Raw genomic sequence first — 27,579 nt, forward strand, 5'->3', positions numbered from 1 at the left:
CGTCCGGTCTTCTAAGGCGTACTATCCCGCCTGTGTTCCTTTTTCTGTCACTAATATACCTGAAGAAGGATTTGTCCCCCTTTTTAATGTTTTTTGCCAGAATTTCTTCCACTCGAAGTTTTGCCTCCCTAACTGCCATTTTGACCGCTGTAGACCTGGTCCTATATTCTACTTTTGCCTCTCTTTTCTCCGTGCGCTTGTAGGAGAGAAACGCTTTTTTTCTTCTCCTTAATGAGGTGCGAGATCTCCGCGGTGAACCATTGGGGTCTTGTCCACTGTGGCCCGCCCTCTCTGACTACTTCCTGTTTCCGCTAGGGTTGGCCGCAGTGGATAGAAGATGCCGAAGCCAGCGGTAGAGCGGTGCAGCGCTTTTCTATCAATTTCAACGCGGCGGCTGGGAAGGGGGCGGCGGAAAATGCTGCTGCTGCACAGGGAAGGCCGGGAAATGCTGCTGCACAGGGAAGTGTGTGTGTGGTGGGGGGGAAATTCTGCTTCTGCACAGGGAAGGCAGGGAAATGATGCTGCTGCACAGGGAAGTGGTGTGGAGGGAGAGAAAGCTGCTTCTGTGGCTGCTGCACAGGGAAGTGGGGGGGATCAAAATGCTGCTGTAGGGAAGTAGGGTGGGGGGAAATGCTGCTGCACAGGGACATGGAGGGGGAGGGAATGCTGCTGTGGCTGCTGCACAGAGAAGTGGGGGGGAAAGAAAGACAGACAGCTAACACCCGTTAATGTAACAGGCTAAAATACTAGTTATATGTATAAAATAATTTATTCTATTTAATAAGAAGGTTATAAGATGTTTAATAATTATTGAGATATAAAGTTCTATGCTGTAATAAGGAGAAAATTTTCAAAATTAGAATAATTTAATTTTTTTTTTTTTTCTAGAAAAGAGGTTATATTTAATAAAGGGAAATTTTTGAGAAGAAATATTTAAACTTAACTAAACCTTAGGTTTATATACCGCATCATCTTCACAATCGTAAAGCTCGGCACGGTTTACAAGAGTTGAGAGAGAAAGGAACTCCAATGAAGGTTAAAGGGTATAGTAAGAAGGATATTGGGGGGGCTTAGGATGCCAAAGATGGGGTAAGTATTACATTTTTGAAAACAGCCAGGTTTTCAGATGTTTGCGGAAGAGTTGGAGAGAGCTCAGGATCCGGAGGGGGGAGGTAAGGTTGTTCCAGAGCTCAGTGAATCTGAAGGGGAGGGAGGTCTCTAGTTTTCCTGCACGGAAAATGCCTTTTAATGAAGGAAAGGATAATTTTAGTTTGTGAGTGGGTCTGGTGGTATTAAGATTTAAGGAGTTCCAGGGAGGGAGGATGCTGTGAAGGATTTTGAAAGTTAGACAGGCGCATTTAAAGTGAACCCTGGCGATAATCGGAAGCCAGTGAAGCTTGGACAGGAGCGGTGAGACATGGTCGAATTTACTTTTTGCGAAGATGAGCTTGGCCGCGGCATTCTGGATCCGCTGAAGTCTATGAAGGTTTTTCTTGGTAAGGCTTAGATAGATTGAGTTGCAATAGGCCAATCTGGACAGGATGATAGATTGGATGAGAACGGTAAAGTGATTTTGATGGAAATAGGATCTTACTTTCCTCAGCATGTGAAGGCATTTTTTTGCCAAGGAATTGAGGTGGTCGTTGAAAGACAAAGTGGAGTCGATGATGATGCCCAGAACATTGCTTGAGGACTCCAGCTGCAGAGTGGAGCCAGAGGACAGGGGGATGGAGGTGGGAAGTTGGTCTAGTTTAGGGCCGAGCCAAAGTAGTTTAGTTTTGGACTTGTTCAGTTTCATTTTGACAGTATGGGCCCAGGACTGGAGGTTCGTTATACAGGAGGATATATTCTCCGAGAGGTTGGTAAGGTTTGGGTCGGACTCGAGGAGGACTAGGATATCGTCAGCATAAGTGTAAATTGTTTCTAGGGGGAATAGATGGAGGAGTTTAAGGGAGGACATATAGATGTTAAACAGAATAGGAGAAAGAGGAGAACCTTGCGGGATTCCACACGTTGGATGCCAGGGGGCGGATGAGGTGCCATTCATGTTGACGGTGTAAGAATGAGAACGTAAGAATTTTGAGAACCAATCTAAGACTGTGGAGTTGATGCCTATTTCGGAGAGTTGGTAGACTTGTCATGGTGAACAACGTTAAAATTCAGGAATATAAAATGGATATTGAAACGTTAATGGTCATTACATTTAATTATTTCTTTCTCTAAATATATGTTATTTGTCAACATTACAATTTGAACACGTGGAAGGGCATAATCAAAAAAACGTCTAAGTCCCCTTTTGGCCTAAGGCCTTAAACGTTGAAAGTAGAAGCAGAGAAAATGTTCATAATCAAAAAAAACGTCCAAATGGAGGTTTTTTTTTTAATAATGGCCTGCCTCTACATTCAGCTGTTTAAATGCCCAGACCACTACGTCTACACTTATACCCCCACGATGTCTACACTTATACCACATAATGAACCAAAAAAACGCCTAAGCCCCAAACGTCCAACACAAGGGCTTTTAGGCGAAGGAGGAGCCAGTCCTTCGCCTAAAAGCTGGATTCTGTAACCGGTGTCTTGTCAAAAACAACACTGGTTACAGAATCCACACCAAACCCCCCCCCCCCCAACAACATCGGGGCAGGAGAGAGCCCAAGCCCTCCTGCCCCGCGGCACCGACCCCCCCCCCCCGATAACGTTCGGGGCAAGATGAAGCCCATGTGCCTAAGGCCCCATCCACAGTAGAGGCCTAAGACTCCCGGGCCTATTCTGGTTGGCCCAGGCGCCTTAGACCCCACCTGTGGGCGGGGTTTCAGACGCCTGGGCCAATCCGGCCCCATTCTGCAGCCGGCTGGCCTGTCGGACGGGCGGGTTTGGCACCCGTCCGTCTGGCCAACATTTTACAGATATGGGGGTGGGATTGGGGGTGGAGGGGTTGTGTTGAGGGCAGGAGGGCCTGGGATCCCTCCTGCCCTTATTGTAGTGGGGGATGAGAGGTAGGGGGTCCGCCTGGGCAGGAGGGTTTGGGCTCCCTCCTGCCCGATAGTGTAGGGGGGTGGGCTCCCTCCTGGCCTGATCGAAATCGAGGGGTGCCGCGGGTGCCCGGTTCAAGAGGGCTTGGGCTCCCTCTTGCCCCGAATGTAATCGGGAGGGGGGGGTCGTGCCGCAGGGCAAGAGGGCTTAGGCTTCCTCTTGCCCCGATGTTGTGTATGGGGGGGTGATGTATTGCGGCAGGAGAGATGCCTCATCTCCCCTACCGCGATGCCATCACTCCTCTACCCGAACTACCGCGGGTCGCAGCAGTTCGGGTAGAGGAGTGATGGCATCGCGGTAGGGGAGATGAGGCATCTCTCCTGCCGCAATCATTGCTGTTGGGGGTAGGCCTGGGGCCGCTGAGCTGATCGCACCAGCCACGATAAGCAAAGCGGCCCCTTTTTCGGCACTTAGACCTGTTTTGACTTCGTCTAAGTCAAAACATATAAGTGCCGACTAGGCAACCTGCCTAAGGTTTTGATTATACCTGCTGCCCGCCTAGGTGTAAGTCAGCCCACCTCCCGCCCACCACCCGCCCTTTCCCCTCCTCTAAACACGCCTCTTTTCTCTCTGTGCGTTTAGTGGCAGGGGAAAGGCCTAAGCTGGTTTTAGATATGTCTAAAACCAGCTTTGATTATGGGTACTTAGACGATCTGGCTTTTTGATCGTCCAAGTAGCCATTTAGGACACTTTTTAGACGTTTTTGTTTTTTTATTATGAACCTCATAGGTTACAAATACTCTAAGGCTATTTAATATAAGGATTGATAATATTAAATATTAAAGACTAATATTATAGCTTAAAGGTATTGTTTATTATTGAATTGATGGCATTTTTCCTTAACAGTATAAACTGATCTTTTAGCAGTAGGAAAAATTGTTAAAATATAATTTTCTTAAATTATAAATATTAAAATAGGCTTTGGATTCTATTTTGGGAAAAAGAATTGAAATAAATTTTAGAATAATAGATTTCACGGTGAATAGGAAAAATGTTTTATATGCATTAGGTTATAGAGGACATGGGGGATGGGTTGTGGGTCCGTTGTCTCGAACTAAGTTCACCGTATCATAAGAACATAAGAACTGCCATCTCCAGATCAGACCCATGGTCCATCGAGTCCGGCGATCCGCACACGCGGAGGCCCAGTCAGGTGGAAATTTATTTTGGGGATACTTGGAACGGAAAAAATCTGATTTGATTGTTTGGTATATTTATCTAAGATGTCTTTAAAAATATTCTCATTAAATGTCAATGGCCTCAATAATCCGATTAAGAGAAAGAAAACACTTAATTTTTTAAAGAAACAAAATGCTGTTATATACTACATTCAAGAGACTCATTTAAATGACACAATCAAAAAACTAAAAGGAGGTTGGATTAGTGAATGTTTCTTTGCCCCTGCTGTGGGTAAAAAAGCTGGGGTAGCAATCTTAGTTAGTAATAAATGTTTAGCAACGTTTAAATTAAAATCTGCAGATCCCCTAGGTAGATGGGTTCATGTAGACATGAGCTTGGGGAAAAATAAAATGGCCCTTTTTAATGTATACACCCCTAATTCGCATCAGGATGAATTTTTTAAGACTCTTCAACAGTTGATACTACCACTGGCTGCTTCTAATATAGTTGTGGCAGGGGACTTCAATGCTGTGATGGATCCATTATTGGATAAAAAGCCTAGTAGAATAGTAAAATCATTAGGATTAGATAATATGGTACAATCATGTGCACTCAAGGACATAAGGATTCTTCATTTTAATGATCAGGAATTTTCTTTTTGCTCTCAGGTTCATAAATCCTTTTCACGAATTGATTATGTTTTTGTATCAGACACATTAGTACATCAAGTAATAAAGGCCGCCATAGATCCAATTATTTTGTCGGATCATGGTGGTGTCTGGATTGAGCTTAAATTTGAAGCTAAAGATTCTAATAGACCTGTATGGAGATTTAATAATACATTGCTTGCAGACTCAAAATTTCTTGAAGAATTTCAATTAAAAATGAATTTTTTCAAATTAATGCCTCAGAAGAAATTTAATTGGAGACCTTGTGGGATGCCTTTAAAGCTACCATGAGGGGACAAATAATCTCATATTCGGTTCATATTAGGAAGCAACTTATAAAAGATTTTTCTTATCTTGAACAAAAAATTAAAGAATTAGAATCACAATTGGCTTTAAAATGGGAACAATCTATTTTACAGGCTCTTTTAAAAGCTAAATATAAATATAACGAGATTTCCTCTCAACTGGCTAGAAAAGAATTGTTTTCTCAGCAAGCTTTATACTATGGAAACTCGAATAAGGCGGGAAGAATTTTGGCTAATTATCTCAAAGCTAAAAAAAGTAAAGTAAAGATTGTTCGATTAAAGATGAAAAAGGTGAGACTCACCCACAAATTACAAGTATTTTAAAACAATATTTAGAATTTTATAAAGCTTTGTATTCTTCTGAGTCTTATTCAAATAAGAAAAATGAAGGTTTAGAATTTTTTTAATTAATTAAGGGACCAAAAATTCCTGATCATATAAGAGAAAGTCTTGAGCAAGGCTGCCCAAGTCCGGTCCTCGAGATCTACTGGCAAGCCAGGTTTTCAGGATATCCACAATGAATATGCAAGAGAGAGATTGGCCTGCACTGCCTTCTTGGTATGCAAATCTCTCTCATGCATGTTCATTGTGGATATCCTGAAAACCTGGCCTGCCAGTAGATCGAGGACTGGACTTGGGCAGCCCTGGTCTTGAGGCACCTATATCAATAAAAGAATTATGAAGTCCCTTAGAGTTGGATCCGCTCCAGGTGGTGATGGTTTCACTGTAGAGTTTTACAAATCATTCCAAATTACTCTATTACCTTATCTTTTAAATTTATATCAGGCTCAACTAACTAAAGGTTGTATATCAGATATTTTGGTAGAATCTTTAACTATCGTTTTACCACAGCCAAATAAAGATCCTATGTTGGTTTCAAATTACAGGCCTATTTCTTTGATAAACGTGGATGGAAAACTTTTGGCTAAGTTATTGGCTTTACGCTTGGCAAAGGCTCTCCCTTATATTATCGGTATGCATTAAATGGGGTTTGTTGCTCAAAGACATTCTTCTAATAACACTAGATTGGCTTTTCATATGTTGAATTTAACAAAAGCCATGGATGATCCGGCTTTCTCCGTTTCTTTGAATGCAGAGAAGGCCTTTGATCGTGTAGAATGGACCTTTATGTATCAAGTTATGGATTGGTTTGGTATGGGTTCTAGATTTATACAAATGATTCAAACCTTGTATAGCTCCCCCTTTGCCAGATTATATATTAATAATACTTTTTCTGAACGCTTTCGTCTGGAGAGGGGAGTTAGACAGGGATGTCCACTATCTCCTGTGCTATTTGATATTGTTCTGGAACCTTTGTTATTAGTTATTCAACAGGCAGGGGAGATACAGGGTATTCCTTATGCAGGTCGGGAATATAAAGTCTCTGCTTATGCAGTTGATATTTTGCTTCATTTGAGGAATCCTGAAACAACCATTCCACATTTACTTAATCTGATTGATAGATTTGGGAAATTTTCAGGATATAAGATAAACTGGGGTAAATCGGAGGTTCTTCCTTTAAACGTACACTGTTCCAAAGGATTATTTGATAAATTCCCTTTTCTTTGGAAGGAAGAGGGCATAAAATATTTAGGCATTTGGATTCAGAAAACGTTGGAAGAAAAGATAAAAGTAAATGAAAAATCCTTATTGCTGAAGGTCACTGAAATGTGTGAGCAATGGAACCCATTACATTTGTCTTGGTGGGGGAGAGTTCAAACAGTAAAAATGATGATTTTGCCTGTGGTTTGCTATCAAATGGGTATGATACCAGTTTATTTTCGGGGGTCCTTCTATAAGAAACTAAATAGTATTCTTGTAAAATTTATTTGGCTGGGGAAAAATGCAAGAATTGCTTTAGTATCTCTGCAAAAACCAATTGCGGAGGGAGGGGTAAATTTTCCTAACTTTTATAGGTACCATCAGGCCTATATAATGCGCCAGGGAATGTATTGGATCCTCCCCGAGCTCATGGAACATTATCCAGATCAGTGGCATACCTAGGGTATGTGGCACCCGGGGCCCATCATTTTTTGACCCTCCCCCCATCTATATGAAAAATGATTTTTAGTAACAATCCACATATCGCACAACAAGAGTGTACCTAGGAAAAGGCAGCATCTTAAACACTGCAGTGAGCATTAGAACACCAACACATACATTGTAAAACTAAACAAGCCAGATCCCGCACAGTCAATTGATCCTGTAGTCAATGCCAACTGAAAACCATGTTCTTTTCATACACACAGAACAGAGATACACCCTCGCCCAATATGGAATAATCACAAACTAAAAATAGAAATATGTAGACAAAAGTTAAACTGAACCGCCAAGAAACCAGACCCTGGATACAATGCAACACCACAAAAACAGTAACACATGTCCTCTAATACAGTGCAAAATATAAAGACAGTAGATGTAAATTTGAAAAAACTGATACATAACAATCACCACTTTACAAATTAACAAATAAAAATAAAACAAATAATGAGAAATAAAAAAATACCATTTTATTGGACTAATCCCCATAAGCTCGGTCCCCATCCCCGCAAAACACCTGATTCCATCCACACAAGCCTTGAATTGTTTATATTAAAGTATAAAAAGAAACAATATTCTGTACAATTGTCAATTTATAAATCAGCATCTTCTCCCCACTCTCTCTTCCCCATTTCCCTTCAGCGTCCTCAGCCCACTCTCTCTCCACTTTCCTTCAGCGCACGCACATATAAACAAGCAAGTAATTTTATATCATTTTCATTCTATTCATTCATAGAAATTAAAGTCTAAATAATGCCAGTCACATAACAAAACATGATTTTACAAAAATAATTTCCTGCACAGTCAAGCCTGCAAGGATTACTAGATGTCTTTCAGCAGCTCCCCTCCCTCCCTCCCCCTTACCTTTGTGGCCAAGTCAAAATGATCTACCAACAATAAAATTTTAAAAACAAAGCACGCTGTACGCAGAGAAAATGTTATCATTTATATTCCGCGGGTTTTCAAAGAGGTCAAGGCAGATGATTTTATGCAACAACTCAGTAACAACTATACAAAAACAGATAAATATTCCCCCCTCCCTTTTTACTAAACTGCGATAGCAGTTTTTAGCGCAGGGAGCTGCGCTGAATGCCCCACGCTGCTCTCAACGCTCACAGGCTCCCTGCGCTAAAAAACACTATTGCAGTTTAGTAAAAGGGGGCCATAGTGCAAAATATAGACAGCATATATAAATTCTCAAAACGGACACATTTTGATCACTAAATTGAAAATAAAATCATTTTTCCTACCTTTGGTAATTTCATCAGTCTCTGGTTGCACTTTATTCTTCTGACTGTGCATCCAATATGCTTCCTCTCCTCCAGTCCTCATTCCCTCCCCAAACTTGTTCTTTGTTTCACCCTGACCCCTAATTTCTTTTTCTCTCTCTCCATACCCCCTTTCTTTCTGTATGTCTGTTTTTCTCTCTCTCCGTGCCCCATTTCTTTCTTTGTTTCACCCTGCCCCCTTCTTTCTTTCTCTCTCCATGCCTTCTTTCATTCTGTATGTCTGTCTTTCTCTCTGTGCCCCATTTTTCTTCTTCACCCTGCTCCCTTTCTTTCTTTCTAGCTCTGTCCCCCCCTTTCTTTCTTTCTCCCTGCCCTCCCCTATGCCACCATCATTGGGAAAATGCTGCCACCGCCACTGGGGAATAGGCTGCCACTGCCGCTATCGGGAACAGGCCGGCGCCGAGTTCGCCCTGCTTCTCTTCCCCGCGGGGCCGACCAACTCTCGCCACCCGACGTCAATTCTAACGTCGGAGAGGACGTTCTGGGCCAGCCAGGCAGTGATTGGCTGGCCCAGAATGTCCTCTCCAACGTCAGAATTGATGCAGGTGGCGAGAGTTGGTCGGCCCCACAGGGAGAACTCGGCGCCGACCTGTTCCCGATGGCGGCGGTGGCACTCAAGTGGCTAAAGAGACGCAGTTTGCCGGCCTAGGGAGAACACTGGAGGGTGGCCAGCTGTGCACCCCCTTGGGGCGTAAACCCAGGGTGGACCGCCCCCACCCCTACCCCCACCTTGGTATGCTACTGTCTGTACCTCACTCCCTTCCTATGACCAAAAATTCTCCTTTCTTCTATTCCCCATGTACACAACCATCTCTTTCCCTCCCTTCCTCTCTCCCAAGTCCATGCATTCTGTGTCCAAAAACTCATTCCCTCCCCCACCTCAGCATCTCTTTCCCTCCCTTCCTCTCTCCCAAGTCCATGCCTTCTGTGTCCAAAAACACATTCCCTCCCCCACTTCAGCATCTTTCTTTCCCTCCCTTCCTTTCTCCCAAGTCCATGCCTTCTGTGTCCAAAAACGCATTCCCTCCCCCACCTCAGCATCTTTTTCCCTCCCTTCCTCTCTCCCAAGTTCATGCCTTGTGTCCAAAACGCACTCCCTCCCCCCTTTTGTGTTCCGCGTTTGCCTCCCAGCCCATCTTAGCAACTTTCTCAGCAAAATGGAGCTTGAGCCACGAGGCTTGTCTTCTATTTCCTGCCTGTCCTGCCGCGCACACGTAGCCAACTGGAAGTCTTCTCCGAGTCAGCGTTGACGTTGGAGGGCAGGCTTTGCTTAAGCCCTCCCTCCGACATCAGCGCTGACATCGGGGAAGATTTCCGATCGGCTATATGTGAGTGGCAGGGCAGTAGGAGCAGAAGACGAGCCTCGCGGCTCGAGTTATATTTAACCCCGCGAGTCCCCTGTCGTCCCCGTTCAGCTCTCTCCTGTGCACCCCCTTGGGGCGTGCACCCGGGGCAGACAGCCCCCTCCCCCCCCCCCCAGGTATGATACTGATCCAGATTGGCTATATCTAGAATGGAAAATTATGTCTCCTATGAGATTATCTCATGTATTAAGTATCAGAATACCTAGATATGCTAAGGACAACATAATAATATTGGACACATGGAAAACAATTAAATTTATTGATAAATTAACAGATATTCCTATAATAAATTCTACTTTTCAGACCTTATGGTTAAATTCTAAGATACAAGTGGGCGGTTAAACTCCAAGATACAAGCTGGGATCTCCTGGAAGAATTGGATGCAGGCAGGTATTCGGACACTGGATGATGTTATTTCTAATGGAAAACTGCTGGATTTTTCACAACTACAACAATCATTTGGCATTCTGAGATCTCAACAATATAGGTGGTTGCAGTTGAAGTAGGCCATTCAGAGTGGGTTCCCTGAATGGAAAAATTAAAAAAATTATTACAGCTTGCTACCAGACAGATTTAGTAGGACATCAGGTTGCCCAGTGGTATAAATTAATTTCTAAATTTTTGAATAAAAAAACAAAAAATAGTCTCGGACATGTGGAGCATCGAGATAAAACAGTATACAGTGGTACCTTGTATTACAAGCATAATCCGTTCCAGGAGCATGCTCATAATCCAAAATGCTCGTTTATCAAAACAAAGTTTCCCATATAAAATAGAGGCAACAGCAACGATTCGTTCTAGAATCCGGGGTCTATACCTGTCGGGTGCCGGAGCGCCATCTCCTCCGTGGGTCATCTGAAGAATAACCCCAGAGTGCCACTTCAGGGATGCCAGCCGCCGGAGAACCCCACAGTGCCGCTTCGGGGGAGAATGCCAGCCGCTGGAGAACCCCCCACAGTGCCGCTTCGGGGGGGGGGATGCCAGTCGCTGGAGAACCTCGCAGTGCCTTCAGAGGGATGCCTCCTCCACGTCGGATGCCCCTCGCATGCTGGAGAGCCCCCACCCAAGGCCACGCAGCCGAGCGCCGCTGCCCCATCTGCACGCCGCGCACGACACGCACAACGCCGATGATTGACGTTGTGCGTGTCACACACAATGCGCAGGCGGGACAGCACCCGGCCGCGCAGGCCCAGACAGAGGTCCTCCAACCTGCGGAAGGCACCCGATGTAGAAGGCTGGCCGGAAGATGGAAGAGGAATCCCCTGTAAGTGCTCGTTGATCGGGGCAGTGCTCCGTTTGCGAGTCAAAAGTTTGCTGAGTGTTTTGCTCGTCTTGCAAAACACTCGCAAACCGAGGTACCATTGTATTTCTGTATCTCGTTGGCCTCGAATTTGGTCTTGGAGGTTGAAGGTCAGCATCTATGAGTCAAACTTGGTTATTTTTATTGCATAGGAATTTTTGGACCCCAGTTCGTTTACAAAAGTTAGATTGTTCCAGGTCTAATAGATATTGGCATTGTCATAATGATATAGGGACTTCGGATCATGTTATATTATTGTCCTTTGACACTTAATTTCTGTAAATAAATTTGGAGACAAATTAATCTTATTCTTGATTCAATTATTCTAGTCCTCTAATTTTCCTCTTCATCCTTCCCTCCTTTGGAGTTCCTTTCTACCCTAACTCCTGTTAACCGTGTCGAGCTTTGCGAGTGTAGAGATGATGCGGTATACAAACCTAAGGTTTAGTTTAGTTTAGTTTAGTAATTCCCTTAACATATGAAGCCATAATTTGTGGTACGCTTTTACATGTCAAGCTTTCTTTGGATAAATATAAATGTCATCTTTATATGATAATGACGGGAATAGCCATTCAATTGATTACACACAATTGGAAAAGGTATGACAGACTCTCCTCACCCGCTTGACAACAAAACCCCACTATGCATCAATTAACTCAATTACCCTATTCAGCCCACCATGAAGATACTAGGGGTAACCCTGGATCAATGCCTAACCATGAAAGACCAGGTGGACTCCGTAATCAGAAAGGGTTTTTTCACTCTCTGGAAACTCAAGATCCATTAAATCTTATTTCAATACGTCAGCATTCAGAATCCTAGTGCAATCCCTCGTACTAAGTCAACTTGACTACTGCAACATAGCCTATTTGAGCAATCTCCCAAAAGAATATGCGACGTCTTCAAATAATGCAAAGTGCTGCGGTCAGACTTATCTTCGGGCTGAAGAAATTCGATCACGTGACACCTTATTACCGGCAGTTGCACTGGCTGCCGACAGAAGCACGTGTAAAGTTTAAATTCGCCTGCCTCTGCTTCAAAGTACTATATGGACTAGCCCCCAAATACATAACGGACCTTTTCTCCTTTTCCACCAACAAACGTAAGAGAAGCACACATTCAAACTTCGTTTCCCCTCCAATTAGAGGTTGTAAACTGAAAAAACACCATGATCACCTTCTCTCACACCAAGCAGCCTTATGGGGTAAAGACCTAGATCAACTGCTTTCGCCCACTACCTACGAGGAATTTAGGAAGCGCCTAAAAACACACCTGTTCCTAAAATACCTAAACAACTGACCTGCTCTTCTCTCTCCCCTCAATAACGGTCCTCCTGACCTCTTACCCTTTTCCTCTCTCCCCTCTTAAGTCCGCCTAGAACTTCATGGCTCTGAGATATATATATAAACTGTTACTGTTATCATATCGTAATTTTTGCTGTATTTTTTGAATTGCATGGCCTTCTCCTAACAGGCCCACTTGGAAATTTCTTCCAATCTGTATACCATATACTCCCGCTCAGCAAATTGTATATCTATAATTTTGCTTCCTTAATGTTTCTGCACTCTGTATTTCTTCTGACTATCTGCACATTGTAACTCGCTGAATGTCCAGCTCTCTTGATTGTAAACTGCCTAGAAATCGCAAGATTGTGGCGGTATAGAAGAATAAAGTTATTATTATTATTATTAAATTATACGTTTTGGTGGACAAATGTTTGTACCACGTATAAATATGAGAAAATGAATGCAGAGTGTTTGGGGTTTAGCAGTATATTTAATAAAGTGTGGAGCCCATTGACTATATTTGTAACATCATAATAATTGTAATGAATTTATCTATTTATTTTTTTTGTGGTTGGTGAACTTCCTTACACATTCAGGGGAGGGTGAGGGGATGGGAAAGGTATTTTAATTATTAAAATTACTTGATTATAATATTATAATTACATAATTTGACTTCTTGTATTATATCTGGGAAAAGGGGGGGAGAAAATTATTGTTATAAGTATAAATTGTATGTTTAATAATGCTTTTTATGAAATATTTATGTTTAGATAATTGTATTGCATTGTCTAAGTTTTGAAAAATCAATAAAGATTTATTAAAAAAAAAAGTTAATAGTGAATTTTCAAAATTCACGGGCCAGCTCTGCCCTTAACCCCCGTGAATATTGAGGGAGGAGTGTACAAAACAAGAATAGAGCTTCTAAAATAACCACCATAGTGTTCTAAGATTGTATCATATATAACTCTGTGTGGTTGGCATCGATCATAGTGAAATGTTTTGTTTGTGATGCATGTGTTTAACCATTAAAAGTAACCTGCAGGGAGTGACAGATACAACTCTAGCTACCTCGCTGGGCAGATTGGATGGACCACACAGGTCATTATCTACCATTATGTATTATATCACATCCATGGCGAATTATCATGTTAGTACTACACTTTATACCAAGCAGAGATTTTGTCTGCTTCTGTTTACTTAGAAAGTCACTGAAACAATATGACTAGTGCAACTGTATGCATGAATGATAACAGTGAACATTTTACAACCAACCCACTGTGTTAACCTAAAGGAGAAGAGATGCCTTTCTTTTTAAGGTTTCTCATAAAAATGAAGAACTCAGGATCCTCAGAGTAGTCCAAAACATGCTGAACAAACATAAAAAGCTATCATTATAGCAGTTCAATACTGCAATGGAGATGCATTATTTTGCAAGGCTAAAGTGAATACTGAAAAAAAAAAGTTAAATTTTAGCAGCTAGGCTCAATTTAGATTTTCCCAGAATCCCTGTAGTTTATGTTTTATTGGATCAACCAAAACTTATCCTAGTTTTTTTCATCTTATATGGAGTCCACACAGCACGCCACATTAAGAATAGTAAAGATTGGGACATGCTAGCAGATAATAAGGAAAAATTATGTTCTTACCTGTTAATTTTCTTTCCTTTAGATGCAGCAGATGAATCCAGAGACCATGGGATAGCATACATCTACCAGCAGGCGGAGATAGAGAAACTGATTAACAGGTGGTCCTATTGGCTTGCACTCATCCTGTATCTTCAATATGCTCTATCTCCCAGCAGGTGATGGTCGCTATTCAACTAGCTCCTGAATTCTGGCTGTGACTGGAAAATTATTTCTCCTGTTGAGGTTTCTCTTTAGTGAGATGTCAATTTTATTCTCCTGTAGAGGTTTCTCTTCAGTGAGACAGGGGTGTCCGGCTGAATGGTACCAGCTTTAGGGGTTACACCTGGGCCCCCCCCCAGGTCCCTGCCTCACCCTCCCTCCATTGCTAGAGGGTCTGACTGGGTCTCAATTTTTTCTTCTTTCCCTTCTCTGTTTATAAAAAAAAAAAAAAAAAAAGACCACAGTTGCTACATTCTGCCCTGTTAGTGCTGCACAACCAGCTCTTACTGGCTTCAACCAGCCCTAACAACAAGCTTGTGAGTATGTATGTGTTTTTTACTGTTGTTTGAACTTCAGGTTCTGTTTGGGAGTCTTAGTGCTGTGCGTTCGGTCAACGTGCATTTAAGGAATGGATATTTTATTGAGGCTAAGATTTATGACTAGAAATCCGTTGAGGGAGTCAGGACTTTCCCGCCCTTTGCATGCAAGTGCTGCAAGTGCTTGGTTTCCTTGTTGGTTACAGCGCGGCAGTAGCAGTGCGATTTCATGCTCACACTTGTTCTCCTCGTTGGGTTTCAGTGCAGCAGATAATAAAGGACGGTTAATTTTATACCATAATCTGGTCCACTCTTTATCCGTTAGTTGTATGTTAAGATCTTGAGACCATTTATTTACAATGTCCAGAGAAGGGATAAATTGTGAATCATGCTTTAGCTCTTGCTCATGTGAGCCAAAATTGATTGATATTATATCTATTGGTATTCAACAAATTCTCCAACATTGGAAATCTGCATCTTTATTGAACTTTACCTTTTGGTGGAATTCTCTGTGTCTCTATATACCGTATGAACAGCATGCTGCAAATAAACTACAATATCGACAGTCTGAGTCTACTCATACTATTTGGAATCCTACTGACATTTATTTACATTCTGTATAAGCAATTTTACATAAGCTGAACTACATAGCAATTTCCCTGATGTGTGTATAACTTAACACTGACTTTTGTGAACTGTAAATGTTACTTGATGTTACTTTTTTGTTATTTTTAAATAAAAGAATGAACTAAAAAAAAACAACAAACAACAACCTTATCCTAATATGAGTTGACAATCTAAGATAGATGTAAAAACAAAAAACAGGCACTCAAACCCAATAAAACAAACACACAAAACAAGGTTAGCTATAATGAACTGAAAGTTACAATGTAAAGCATGTCTTGATGGTTACTACCGAGGAACGCAGAGAACAAGTTTATCAGGATAATTTTGAGTAGCAAACCGAATACTTTTGTGTAGTTGAATAGAAGCTTACTGATCTTTTTGCACCAATAGACAAACGTATTTCTCAAGAATAGAAAGGAATAACAAAAATATCAAGTAACACGCTGATCTCACACGCCAAGCACCCCTCTTCACAGGCATTCGAGAGACCAGAGCACCGGTTTGCCATCTCTCCCTCTTTCTTTCTCCCGGTATAATGCATCTCCCTCCCCCACCGCTCCCGGTCCGCAATCCAGCACCTCTCCCTCCCACAGTCAACTGATACCTGAGATCGACCACCACCAATCCTGCAGCTTTCCTTCTTCGGTAACCCGTCCCCCTCTGACACAACCTCGCTCCCTCGGATGCGTTCCACCTTGCCGGAAATAGGAAGTTGCGTCAGAAGAGGGCAGAACACTGGCGAATTAAAGAAAAAAAAGTTTGCATCAGATACACCAGAGAATAAAGTAGTTCCTGCGGAGTTCACGAAAGCGAGTATAGGAGTTTCTCAGTGATCAACTACATACCCAGGGTCCTCCAAGACATCCGAGTTTCACTTCCTATTCTCTTCATAAATTCAGCGCAGACGCTCTCGCAGTCTGCCCAAGCTAATTCAGTTAGAGCTAGACCCACACTGATACGTGCACAGGCCAGAAGATCAGAAGTCACACGATCTACTGGCGCATGCGTTTGGTGACCTTCACATGCAGCTAGATCGCCACACCCGCGTGCCAGTAGATCGGGGGAAGACCGCTGGTTTCTGATTGAAGCCAGGGCTCATCTCCAGTTAACCATTTATTTCCGAAGCAGTGAGTAATAATGCCCCTGGAGTTATAAGAACAGCACCGATGCTGATGCATAGTTGTCTTTTTTAATGTATTATTCACTTTGGTTCTACAAATAATTTTATGCATACAATTGAAGATAAAGTTAAGGCAGAACTGGGGTTGAGCATGAAATAGGAGGAAGGGGATTTGTACACTGCCTTTTTGTAGTTAACAACCACACACTAAGTAGTTTACATAGATAAAAATACTTATTTTGTACCTGGTGCAATGGAGGAATAAGAGACTTGACCAGTATCAGGAGGAGTAGCCCTAGAATTTTACACCTGGCGGAATTCTGTGCACACTATTTCAAAATTCTGCAAAATTTATTTGTAGGGTCTTGCATAGAATTCTCCTATCCTGAGACCTGACATTCCTTCCTGCCTTTTCCACTCTCAGGTTCCAGCTTCCTCAGTTCCCTCTCTCACTCCAACAGCAGCTATCTCTGTGAGAAAGAAAACACCACTCACAAGGATACCCCACTCAAGGATACAACAGAAAGTCTTAGAGTAAAGCAGATAGTTTTTTCCTTAGCGCCAGTAGCACATGAATCCAGAGACCAGTGGAATAGCACATACCTACCAGCAGGTGGAGATAGAGCCCTGATTTTCAGGAGTATATATGGATGGAACTCCCTCTTGCCAATCAGGTTGGATGGTTGTTGTCATTATCCCAGGACAAGCAGGCAGCCTATTCTCACATATGGGTGATGTCATCAACGGAGCCCGGATGCGGACGCCTCACAAGCAGACTTGCTTAAAGAAACTAGAAGTTTCAAGTTGCTCGTACCGCGCATGCGCGAATGCCTTCCCACCCAGCGCAGGGCGCGTCTCCTCAGTTCTTAGTTTTCCGCGGAGCCAAGAAGTCTGTCTTTGACTCTCTGCGTTTAATTTCATTACTTTGTGCCTTCTCTGAACTGCGGTTTGTATTTTTTTCTTCACGAATCGCTGTTCTTACTTTATTTCTTTTATTTCTAGTTTAAAAAAAAATTTTCATTCTTCCGTCCATCTGCCAGGGCAGGCTGCTCGGCCGCAGCCCAAGGGCTTTGATTTTGCGGCAGCTGTTTTTCCTTCTATATCCCGGCCTGTCATGGGCTTTAAGAAGTGTAGCCAGTGCCAGCGTGCGATTTCCCTTACGGATCCACACAGTCGGTGCCTCAAGTGCCTTGGGCCGGAACATCACCCGAAGTCGTGCGAGCGCTGTGCTACTCTTCAACCTCGAGCCCTTAAATGTCATCATATTTTGGTGGAGAAGCTGTTCAGGATGGATTCTTCCTCCGATCCCTCAACTTCGAAGGCGCCCTTGGCCTCACCTTCGACCGAGACTCCTCCTGCTTCTACTGCTTCCACCTTGAGCCTCATCAAACCTTTGTCATTTGCAAGCGGCTCTCTCTTCGACGACATCTGCTGTATTTTCCCTTGTTTCTTCAGGTCGGATAGCTCAGCAGAAAGTCTCAGTGGTGGTGCTTAAAGTGCCTAAGACTTCCAAGTCGAAGCACATTTACACTGCCTCGGTGGAACCTCCAGCCAAAGCAGGTGGTCCGGTTTCAGACACGAATCCATCCTTGCCGGCTTCCTTCCAGACCATGTTGGAGAAGCAATTCATTCAGTTCCTTACTAATATGGGACCGAAGCTTCTTCCTCTCATCCAGCCTAGGCATTCAGCAGACTCCCATGAGGTCGAGCCACTTCCTTTGCCTCAGTCTGAGATTACGCACTCTTTGCAGGGAGCAGAGTCTCTGCGAGTGACTGGTCTGGCATCCAAGCACGGAGCAGATTCTTTGCAAGTGCCTCGTCAGGAATCTTCACACTCTTTACAAGGAGCAGAGTCTTTGGGAGTGCATCGAGGTTCCTCCCCCAAGCCTCTGGAGCTTCGATCTACAGCCTCCTGTCCTATCCATTCTTTGATAGCGTCGGCTGCTTCTGTCTCCGAGGCGAAGTCTCCTCAATCTTCAAGATCTGCTTCCAGGCACAGTTCTCATCACCGATCGAGGCATACTTCTAAAGAACGACCTTCTTCAACTAATCCTCGATCTATCCCTACTTCGACACCGACTCCTCGTTTGAAGTCTCCAATGCCGAACCTCGAGGACACAGCGGTTTTGATTGCCTCGTCCAAGTCTCCCTTTTCTTTTGATGCCTTTTTACCTGCCTAAGCTTCATCTTCGACCCAGGCTGCCTCAACTTTCTTAAGTCCTTCTCGAGGCAAAGCATTAGCGGATAAGCTATCTTTCTTATCTTTTCTTCGTCAGATGGCTGTGGACTTGGATCTTCAATTAGATACTGGCTCTTCCTTAACCTCCGGCAGAGTCCCATAAGCTTCCTCTTCATAAGCTTTTGTATCAGATTTTTGGTCGATGCCTGGAGACACCTTTTACCATACCAGCTGTTCCAGGAAAATTGGATTGTAGGTTTAAAACTGTGCATCGCAAAGGGTTTGACAACTCACAGTTATCTCATCAATCCCTGCTTGTCGAGTCCTCTTTGAAGAGGTCCCATCCTTCCAAGGTTTATGCCCTCCTCTTAAGAAACAGCAACCTCAGAAGCAACAAAAACCTCAACCTTCTGCTGCTCCTAAGGCTACTCAGCCTTTTTGACTGTTTAAAACAGAGCATAACCTCCACTGTTCTGACTCTGCCTTCTTTTCCCCCTATAGGAGGTCATCTCCATTTTTTTTTTACCATCGATGGATGACAATTACATCCAACCTCGGACCTCTGGGTACTTACCATCATCAGGAAAGGATACTCCCTTCATTTCACTCAGGTTCCTCCAGACCTTCCGCCAAGAGAGTATCCTTCCAGTCCATCCCAGACCGCCCTTCAGGAAGCTCAAGCTCTGATTCGTCTCCATGCTAACGAGCCAGTTCCTTTGGAACAACAGAACAAGGAGTTTTACTCCTGTTACTTCCTTGTTCCGAAGAAGATGGGCGATCTGTGGCCCATTCTGCATCTCAGGGCCCTCAACCAATTTTTGGTCAAAGAAAAATTTTGCATGTTGTCCCTGGCATCCCTTTATCCCCTTCTCGAGCAGAACGACTGGTTATGCTCTCTGGATCTGAAGAAGGCCTACACTCATATTCCCATTCATCCGGCCTCCCGTCAATACCTCAGATTTCGGGTGGGGAATCTGCATTTCCATTACAGTGTGCTTCATCTCCCAGGGTGTTCACCAAATGCCTTGTAGTGGTAGCAGCAGCTCTGAGGATGGTCTTCAGGTATTTCCCTATCTCGACGACTGGCACATCAAAGATTCAACATCTCAAGGGGTTATTGTAGCGACACAACGGACTATCTGGTTCTTACAAAGTTTGGGATTCGAAATCAACTTTAACAAATCTCACCTCCAGCCCTCTCAGAATCTACAATTCATCGGAGCTGTTCTGAATACTGTTCAAATCAGAAAAAGGGAGGAACCAAAAGTCCAACTTCGTCTGGAGTGAAAAACCAAACCAGAGCAAACAAAACAAAACTGTACACGATGCAGGCAAATTTTATTTTGACAAATAAATCTTATCTAAAAACCTTTTACCAGGCAAGGGACCCAACACAGTCCGTGTTTCGCATAACCTTCATCAGGGGTCCTAATAGGTACAAATACAATATTAAAAAATCATATAAAAATATAAAATATAATAATAAAAAAATATATATAATATAAATATTGTGTGATATGATGATCCTATTTGTGCTTAAAATAAATGTGTGAAAAGAAAAAATGAAAAAGACAAAGAAAACTCCATGCATAAATATGAAAAGTATATAAAATATATATATAAAGAAGGAAGACATAAAGAGGTCCATATTTTACATAAACAAACCAAATAAAGTGTAAAGTTTGATTAATCCTAATGGACCAAAGAAAGTCAAATAAAAAGAGAAAAAAAGAAAGGAGTGTAATCAGTATAGAATAAAGTGAATATCGTGAAGTGTGGTAGAGACAAGAATAAAAATAAAAAGAGAAAAGAAAATAGAAATATAAATATACAATACATACCATGGTAAAAAAGGAAAAATTGTGTCACAGATGAAATGTCACAAAAAATGTGTCATAAAAAGCTGGAGAAATAGCTATCAAGGGACATAAAGAAAAAAGCATATAAACATGGAATCATCTTAAACATATATCATGACCAAAAAAGTAATAGATAAGAAAGAATTGAACAAAATAATATATATAATATATAAATTAAAATATATAGATTAGTAATGAGTCAAACAGTCATCATAAATTGTCATATGGATTGAACAAACACAAATAAAAATTGGCTAAACAGACGGCAATAAGCCTAAAATGAACAACAATGGATATTTTTAACACCAACAAAACATATCAAATAATATTTAGCTAAAAAAACAAACAGTAAACCAATTTAGAAATCAGAAATACTCATCATATAAGAGATTATAGGAGATATAAAGCCACCTCAAAAGCTATTGCATAATAATACTTTAAAACAAATGAATCCATACAGAAATACAGTTTTAAGGCTAGCTGCAAACGGGTTTCAAATCTGCAAACGTAGTTAAAAGTGAATACCACATAATATAAAGTGGGTAAACGCTAGATAGTGGGTAAAAAGTGTAGGCGGCAGCTAAGTATTAAAAGGAAGAGCAAGAAAAAGGAGCATGAATCGCCAAGATATTATAAAAAACTTACCGTTTGGTAGCACGCCGAGATTCGCCAAAATTACATTCAAAGTCCGTCACAGTAAAAATTGCTGTGAAGTTTCAACAGGCTATAAACGAGCTGGAGCCGTAAAGAAAAGTCATAAAAATGTGCGCAACTGGACGGCGTTCTGGGGAAAAAGCAAGTACTACAGAAGGGACGGACTACACCTCAACAAAGAAGGAGCAAGAGTTTTGGCAGGCAACATGAAGAAGGCAATCGAGAAGGCTTTAAACTGAAAGATAGGGGAAAGCCGACAGTCGACCACCGGTCGATGGCATGGATAGCAGGATGCCCCGACGAAGAAGCCAAGGAAAACTACTCCTACACAAGAGAAGACGACCTCACGGCAAATAAGGGAGAAAAAGCAGGAAGGGACAAATCAGACACAGGAGGGGACGACCACACAGCAAACAAGGGTGATAACACAGGAGCAGTTAAGGATATCGTAATTGAAACTACAGGGGCGGCCAAGAGTAGAAGGTCCAAAAAGGTAACACGTAGGGAACTTAGATGTATGTATACGAATGCTAGAAGTCTAGGTAACAAAATGGGGAACTAGAGACAATAGTAAGACATGACATATTGGATATCATTGGCATAACAAAAACATGGTGGAATGAAGAAAACAAATGGGACACAGTACTACAGGGATACAAGCTGTATAGAAGAGATCGAGTAGGGCAGAAAGGTGGAGGTATTGCTCTATATATTAAGGAGGGAATAGATTCAGTTGAAATGGTTACAACAGAAATGAAAGAGAAGCTTGAGTCACTCTGGATCAAGATTCCTGGTCAATTTGGAGCAGATACGAAAATTGGCCTTTACTATCGTCCCCCAGGACAGGCGGAGGAAACTGACTCAGAAATGATGGAGAAAATCAAACAAGAATGCAAGACAGGCAATGTAATTATATTGGGAGACTTCAATTTCCCAGGGATAGACTGGAAACTAGCAACCTCCAACTGCGGCAAGGAGGCCAAGTTCCTGGAGGTGCTAGGGGATTGCTTCCTGGAACAAATGGTAAAAGAGCCGACAAGAGGCAACGCCACCTTGGACTTGGTCCTAAATGGCCTCACGGGACCGATAACAGTAGTGGAAGTCATGGTTCCACTGGGAACGAGTGATCACAATGTAATTAACTTTAAACTTGACATCGGGAAAGGGAAACATGCCAAAACCTTAACCACCACATTGAACTTTAAAAAGGGTAAATACGATAGCATGAGAGCCATGGTAGAAAAACGACTCGAAAAGAAGGTGGACAAACTTGAAACGGTAGATCAGGCATGGTCCCTACTGAAAAATACTATCACAGAAGCACAAGATCTCTACATTCCGAGGATTTCCAAAGATCGGAGATCAAAGAGCAAAAGAGAACCGGCATGGCTTACCAAACAGGTGAAGGAAGCCATAAAAGAAAAGAAGGACTCTTTCAAAAAATGGAAATACATAAAGACAACCGAAGCCTGGAACAAACATAAAGATGATCAGAAGAAATGTCACAAGGCGGTGAGAGATGCAAAACAGGAATAAGAGGAAAAAATAGCCCAGGAGGCCAAAAACTTCAACCCCTTCTTTAGATACGTGAAAGGGAAAAAACCTGCAAAAGAGGCAGTCGGACCCTTGGACGACCAGGGAAGAAAAGGGTACATCAAGGAAGATAAACAAATCGCAGACAAACTAAATTCCTTCTTTGCGTCCATCTTTACGAAGGAGGACACCTCAACAATACCTGAAGCGGAGAAAGTGTTTGCAGGAGAAATAGAAGACAGCCTCACCACAGTTGAAGTGGACTTAGACCAGATATACTATCAGATCTACAAACTTAAAAGTGACAAATCCCCTGGACCGGATGGAATTCACCCGAGAGTCTTAAAGGAATTGAAGGTTGAAATCGGAGAGTTATTGCAAAAACTTGCAAACCTGACAATCAGAACTGGACAGATACCGGACGACTGGAGGATAGCGAACGTCACCCCAATTTTCAAAAAAGGATCGAGAGGGGAACCGGGCAACTATAGACCTGTGAGTCTTACGTCTGTCCCCGGCAAGATGGTTGAAGCACTGATCAAGGATAGCATGGTCCGGCACTTGGACGCACACGACTTGATGAAACCCAGTCAACACGGATTCAGGAAAGGGAAATCATGTTTGACGAATTTACTCCAATTTTTTGAGACCGTGAACGAGCAAATTGATAGTGGGAAGCCGGTGGACATAATATACTTGGACTTCCAGAAAGCGTTCGACAAAGTTCCACACGAAAGACTTCTCAGGAAACTACAAAGCCATGGCATAGAGGGGGATATACAAAGATGGAAAGGCAAATGGCTGGAAAACCGAAAGCAGAGAGTGGGCATAAATGGGAAGTTCTCCGACTGGGAGAAAGTGACTAGTGGTGTACCCCAGGGCTCAGTACTTGGACCGATCCTTTTTAATATTTATATCAATGATCTGGAGGAAGGAACATCCAGTGAGATCATCAAGTTTGCAGACGATACAAAACTATGCCGGGCGATCAGATCGCATGAGGATAGAGAGAAACTCCAGAGCGACTTGTGTCGGTTAGAAACATGGGCGGAGAAATGGCAGATGAAGTTCAATGTGGAGAAATGCAAGGTAATGCATTTAGGCAATAAGAATAAGGAATACGAGTATACAATGTCAGGTGCAACTCTGGGGAAGAGTGAACAAGAAAAGGACCTGGGTGTACTGATAGATAGGACCCTGAAGCCGTCGGCACAGTGCGCGGCAGCGGCAAAGAAGGCAAATAGAATGTTGGGCATGATAAAGAAAGGAATCTCGAGTAGATCGGAGAAAGTTATAATGCCGCTTTATAGGGCAATGGTCAGACCACACTTGGAATACTGCGTCCAACATTGGTCTCCCTACCTAAAGAAGGATATAAAACTGCTGGAGAGGGTGCAGAGACGAGCAACAAAACTGGTGAAGGGTATGGAAAAACTGGAATACGAGGACAGACTTATAACACTGGGATTATTCTCCCTTGAGAAAAGGAGACTGCGTGGGGATATGATCGAGACCTTCAAAATACTGAAAGGAATCGACAAAATAGAGCAGAGAAGATTATTTACATTGTCCAATTTGACACGGACTAGAGGACATGTAATGAAGCTAAGGGGGGACAGGTTCAGGACTAATGTCAGGAAGTTCTGCTTCACTCAGAGAGTGGTTGACACCTGGAATGCCCTCCCAGATGAGATTATTGCGGAATTGACCGTCCTAGGCTTCAAGAGCAAACTAGATGCATATCTCCTTAAGAGAGGCATGTAAGGATATGGTGGACTATAAATTACGACAGGTGTACACCTGGCAGGGCCTCCGCGTGTGCGGATCGCCGGACTTGATGGACCGAAGGTCTGATCCGGAGATGGCATTTCTTATGTTCTTATGTTCGTAAAAAATAAAAAACGTCGGATCGATTATGTGAAAGACTGAAACATACTAATATCGGAAAAAACTAAATATTATAAAGCAGCAATGAAGATCCTTAATATATATAACAAATTTACATGAGAGATATACATGAAAAGAAACTTAGAGTGAAAAACGGAACTAGCTAATCAACATAATTATGGGCATGTCAGTTTAGTAGTATGTAGAGTTAAAAAAAGAAGAAGAGGGGGAGGGAGGGAGCACCAAACCATCTGAATTGCCTTAAATTGGCTGCATCGATCTGGCAAATGCATTAAAAGATCACAAATATATATAAAAAATTTGTGATCTTTTAATCACAAATGTGATCTTTTAATATATATAAATAAATGATTAAAAACATTTATGTTTTTTATCATTTTTTATATATATATTTGTGATCTTTTAATGCATTTGCCAGATCGATGCAGCCAATTTAAGGCAATTCAGATGGTTTGGTGCTCCCTCCCTCCCCCTCTTCTTCTTTTTTTAACTCTACATACTACTAAACTGACACGCCCATAATTATGTTGATTAGCTAGTTCCGTTTTCATGTATATCTCTCATGTAAATTTGTTATATATATTAAGGATCTTCATTGCTGCTTTATAATATTTAGTTTTTTCCGATATTAGTATGTTTCAGTCTTTCACATAATCGATCCGACGTTTTTTATTTTTTTATTTTTTACGACATTTTTATGACTTTTCTTTACGGCTCCAGCTCGTTTATAGCCTGTTGAAACTTCACAGCAATTTTTACTGTGACGGACTTTGAATGTAATTTTGGCGAATCTCGGCGTGCTACCAAACGGTAAGTTTTTTATAATATCTTGGCGATTCATGCTCCTTTTTCTTGCTCTTCCTTTTAATACTTAGCTGCCGCCTACACTTTTTACCCACTATCTAGCGTTTACCCACTTTATATTATGTGGTATTCACTTTTAACTACGTTTGCAGATTTGAAACCCGTTTGCAGCTAGCCTTAAAACTGTATTTCTGTATGGATTCATTTGTTTTAAAGTATTATTATGCAATAGCTTTTGAGGTGGCTTTATATCTCCTATAATATCTCTTATATGATGAGTATTTCTGATTTCTAAATTGGTTTACTGTTTGTTTTTTTAGCTAAATATTATTTGATATGTTTTGTTGGTGTTAAAAATATCCATTGTTGTTCATTTTAGGCTTATTGCCGTCTGTTTAGCCAATTTTTATTTGTGTTTGTTCAATCCATATGACAATTTATGATGACTGTTTGACTCATTACTAATCTATATATTTTAATTTATATATTATATATATTATTTTGTTCAATTCTTTCTTATCTATTACTTTTTTGGTCATGATATATGTTTAAGATGATTCCATGTTTATATGCTTTTTTCTTTATGTCCCTTGATAGCTATTTCTCCAGCTTTTTATGACACATTTTTTGTGACATTTCATCTGTGACACAATTTTTCCTTTTTTACCATGGTATGTATTGTATATTTATATTTCTATTTTCTTTTCTCTTTTTATTTTTATTCTTGTCTCTACCACACTTCACGATATTCACTTTATTCTATACTGATTACACTCCTTTCTTTTTTTCTTTTTTCTCTTTTTATTTGACTTTCTTTGGTCCATTAGGATTAATCAAACTTTACACTTTATTTGGTTTGTTTATGTAAAATATGGACCTCTTTATGTCTTCCTTCTTTATATATATATTTTATATACTTTTCATATTTATGCATGGAGTTTTCTTTGTCTTTTTCATTTTTTCTTTTCACACATTTATTTTAAGCACAAATAGGATCATCATATCACACAATATTTATATTATATATATTTTTTTATTATTATATTTTATATTTTTATATGATTGTTTTAATATTGTATTTGTACCTATTAGGACCCCTGATGAAGGTTATGCGAAACACGGACCGTGTTGGGTCCCTTGCCTGGTAAAAAGTTTTTAGATAAGATTTATTTGTCAAAATAAAATTTGCCTGCATCGTGTACAACTCTGCAGTTTTGTTTTGTTTGCTCTACTGTTCAAATCAGAGCATTCCTTCCACAACAACATCTGGAATCTCTACTTCAACTCTGTCATGTAGTGTCTTACCAATCTTCCATCTCAGCGAAACACATGATGGTACTTCTGGGTCACATGGCATCCACAGTACACGTGACTTCTTTTGCCATACTTCACCTCAGAATTCCTCATTGGACCCTGGCATCTAAAATGGACACAGGTTTGCGACCCACTTTCTCAACACATAACAGTCATTCCTTCATATGAAGCAGTCTCTCCATTGGTGGATGCTCTCTTCCAATCTCTCCAGAGGCTTACTTTTTCAAATGCCTCCCCATCAGAATGTCCTCACGACAGATTCTTCAGCCTACACTTGGGGAGCTCATCTCGATGGTCTCCATACTCAAGGCCCTTGGACGAGTACGGGCCGTCGGTGTCATATCAATCTGTTGGAACTCAGAGCAATCCTCAAGGCTCTCAACACTTTTCAACATCTTCTTCACAACTAGGTAGTCCTCATTCGGACGGACAACAAAGTTGCCATGTATTATATCAACAAACAGGGAGGGACGGTATCTGCCTCCCTTTGTCAAGAAGCTCTGAAGGTTTGCGACTGGGCAATCCGCCACAACACCTTCCTCAAAGCTGTCTACATCCAAGGGGCGACAAATTGCTTAGCAGACAACTTGAGTCATCTTCTGCAACCTCACGAATGGACACTCCATTCCTCGCCTCTTCATCACATTTTTTCACAGTTGGGAACGCCTCAGATAGACCTCTTTGCAGCTCCCCACAACTACAAACTGCCTCAGTTCTGCTCCAGGATATACTCTCCTCATCGCCTCGAGGCAGATGCTTTTCTTCTGGAATGGACGAATCTATTCCTATATGCATTTCCTCCATTCCCTCTCATTCTCAAGACTGGTCAAGTTGAAAAACGATCATGCCACCATGATTCTGATTGCTCCTTGGTGGCCGAGACAACCTTGGTACTCCCTTCTACTTCAACTCAGCAGCAGGGAGCCATATCTTCTACCAGTTTTTCCATCTCTGCTTACACAGAGTCAAGCATCTCTGCTTCAACCCAACCTGCAATCTCTACACCTGACAGCTTGG

The 27,579-nt window shown here is 41.8% G+C and overlaps 1 protein-coding gene across 10 annotated transcripts in view; it reads right to left on the reverse strand.

Annotated features, from left to right (window-relative positions):
- The window catches only part of UBE2F (ubiquitin conjugating enzyme E2 F (putative)), a 625,415-nt gene extending 609,226 nt beyond the window's left edge, over positions 1 to 16,189 (reverse strand). For 6 of the 10 annotated variants that reach the window (XM_033944350.1, XM_033944352.1, XM_033944349.1 and 3 more), the window contains exons 1-2: positions 16,037 to 16,189; positions 15,796 to 15,926 (exon numbers count right to left, since the gene is read on the reverse strand). In XM_033944350.1, coding sequence (XP_033800241.1) covers positions 15,796 to 15,926; positions 16,037 to 16,082 — 177 coding nt within the window. In that variant the 5' untranslated portion in view covers positions 16,083 to 16,189. Of the gene's footprint in view, positions 1 to 15,795; positions 15,927 to 16,036 lie in introns of those variants that run through there. The other 4 variants (XM_033944358.1, XM_033944357.1, XM_033944354.1 and 1 more) reach the window with 3 other exon arrangements.
- Positions 16,190 to 27,579: the final 11,390 nt, after the last annotated feature.

The sequence above is a fragment of the Geotrypetes seraphini genome, chromosome 5, assembly GCF_902459505.1.
Source record: "Geotrypetes seraphini chromosome 5, aGeoSer1.1, whole genome shotgun sequence".
Classification (NCBI taxonomy): domain Eukaryota; kingdom Metazoa; phylum Chordata; class Amphibia; order Gymnophiona; family Dermophiidae; genus Geotrypetes; species Geotrypetes seraphini.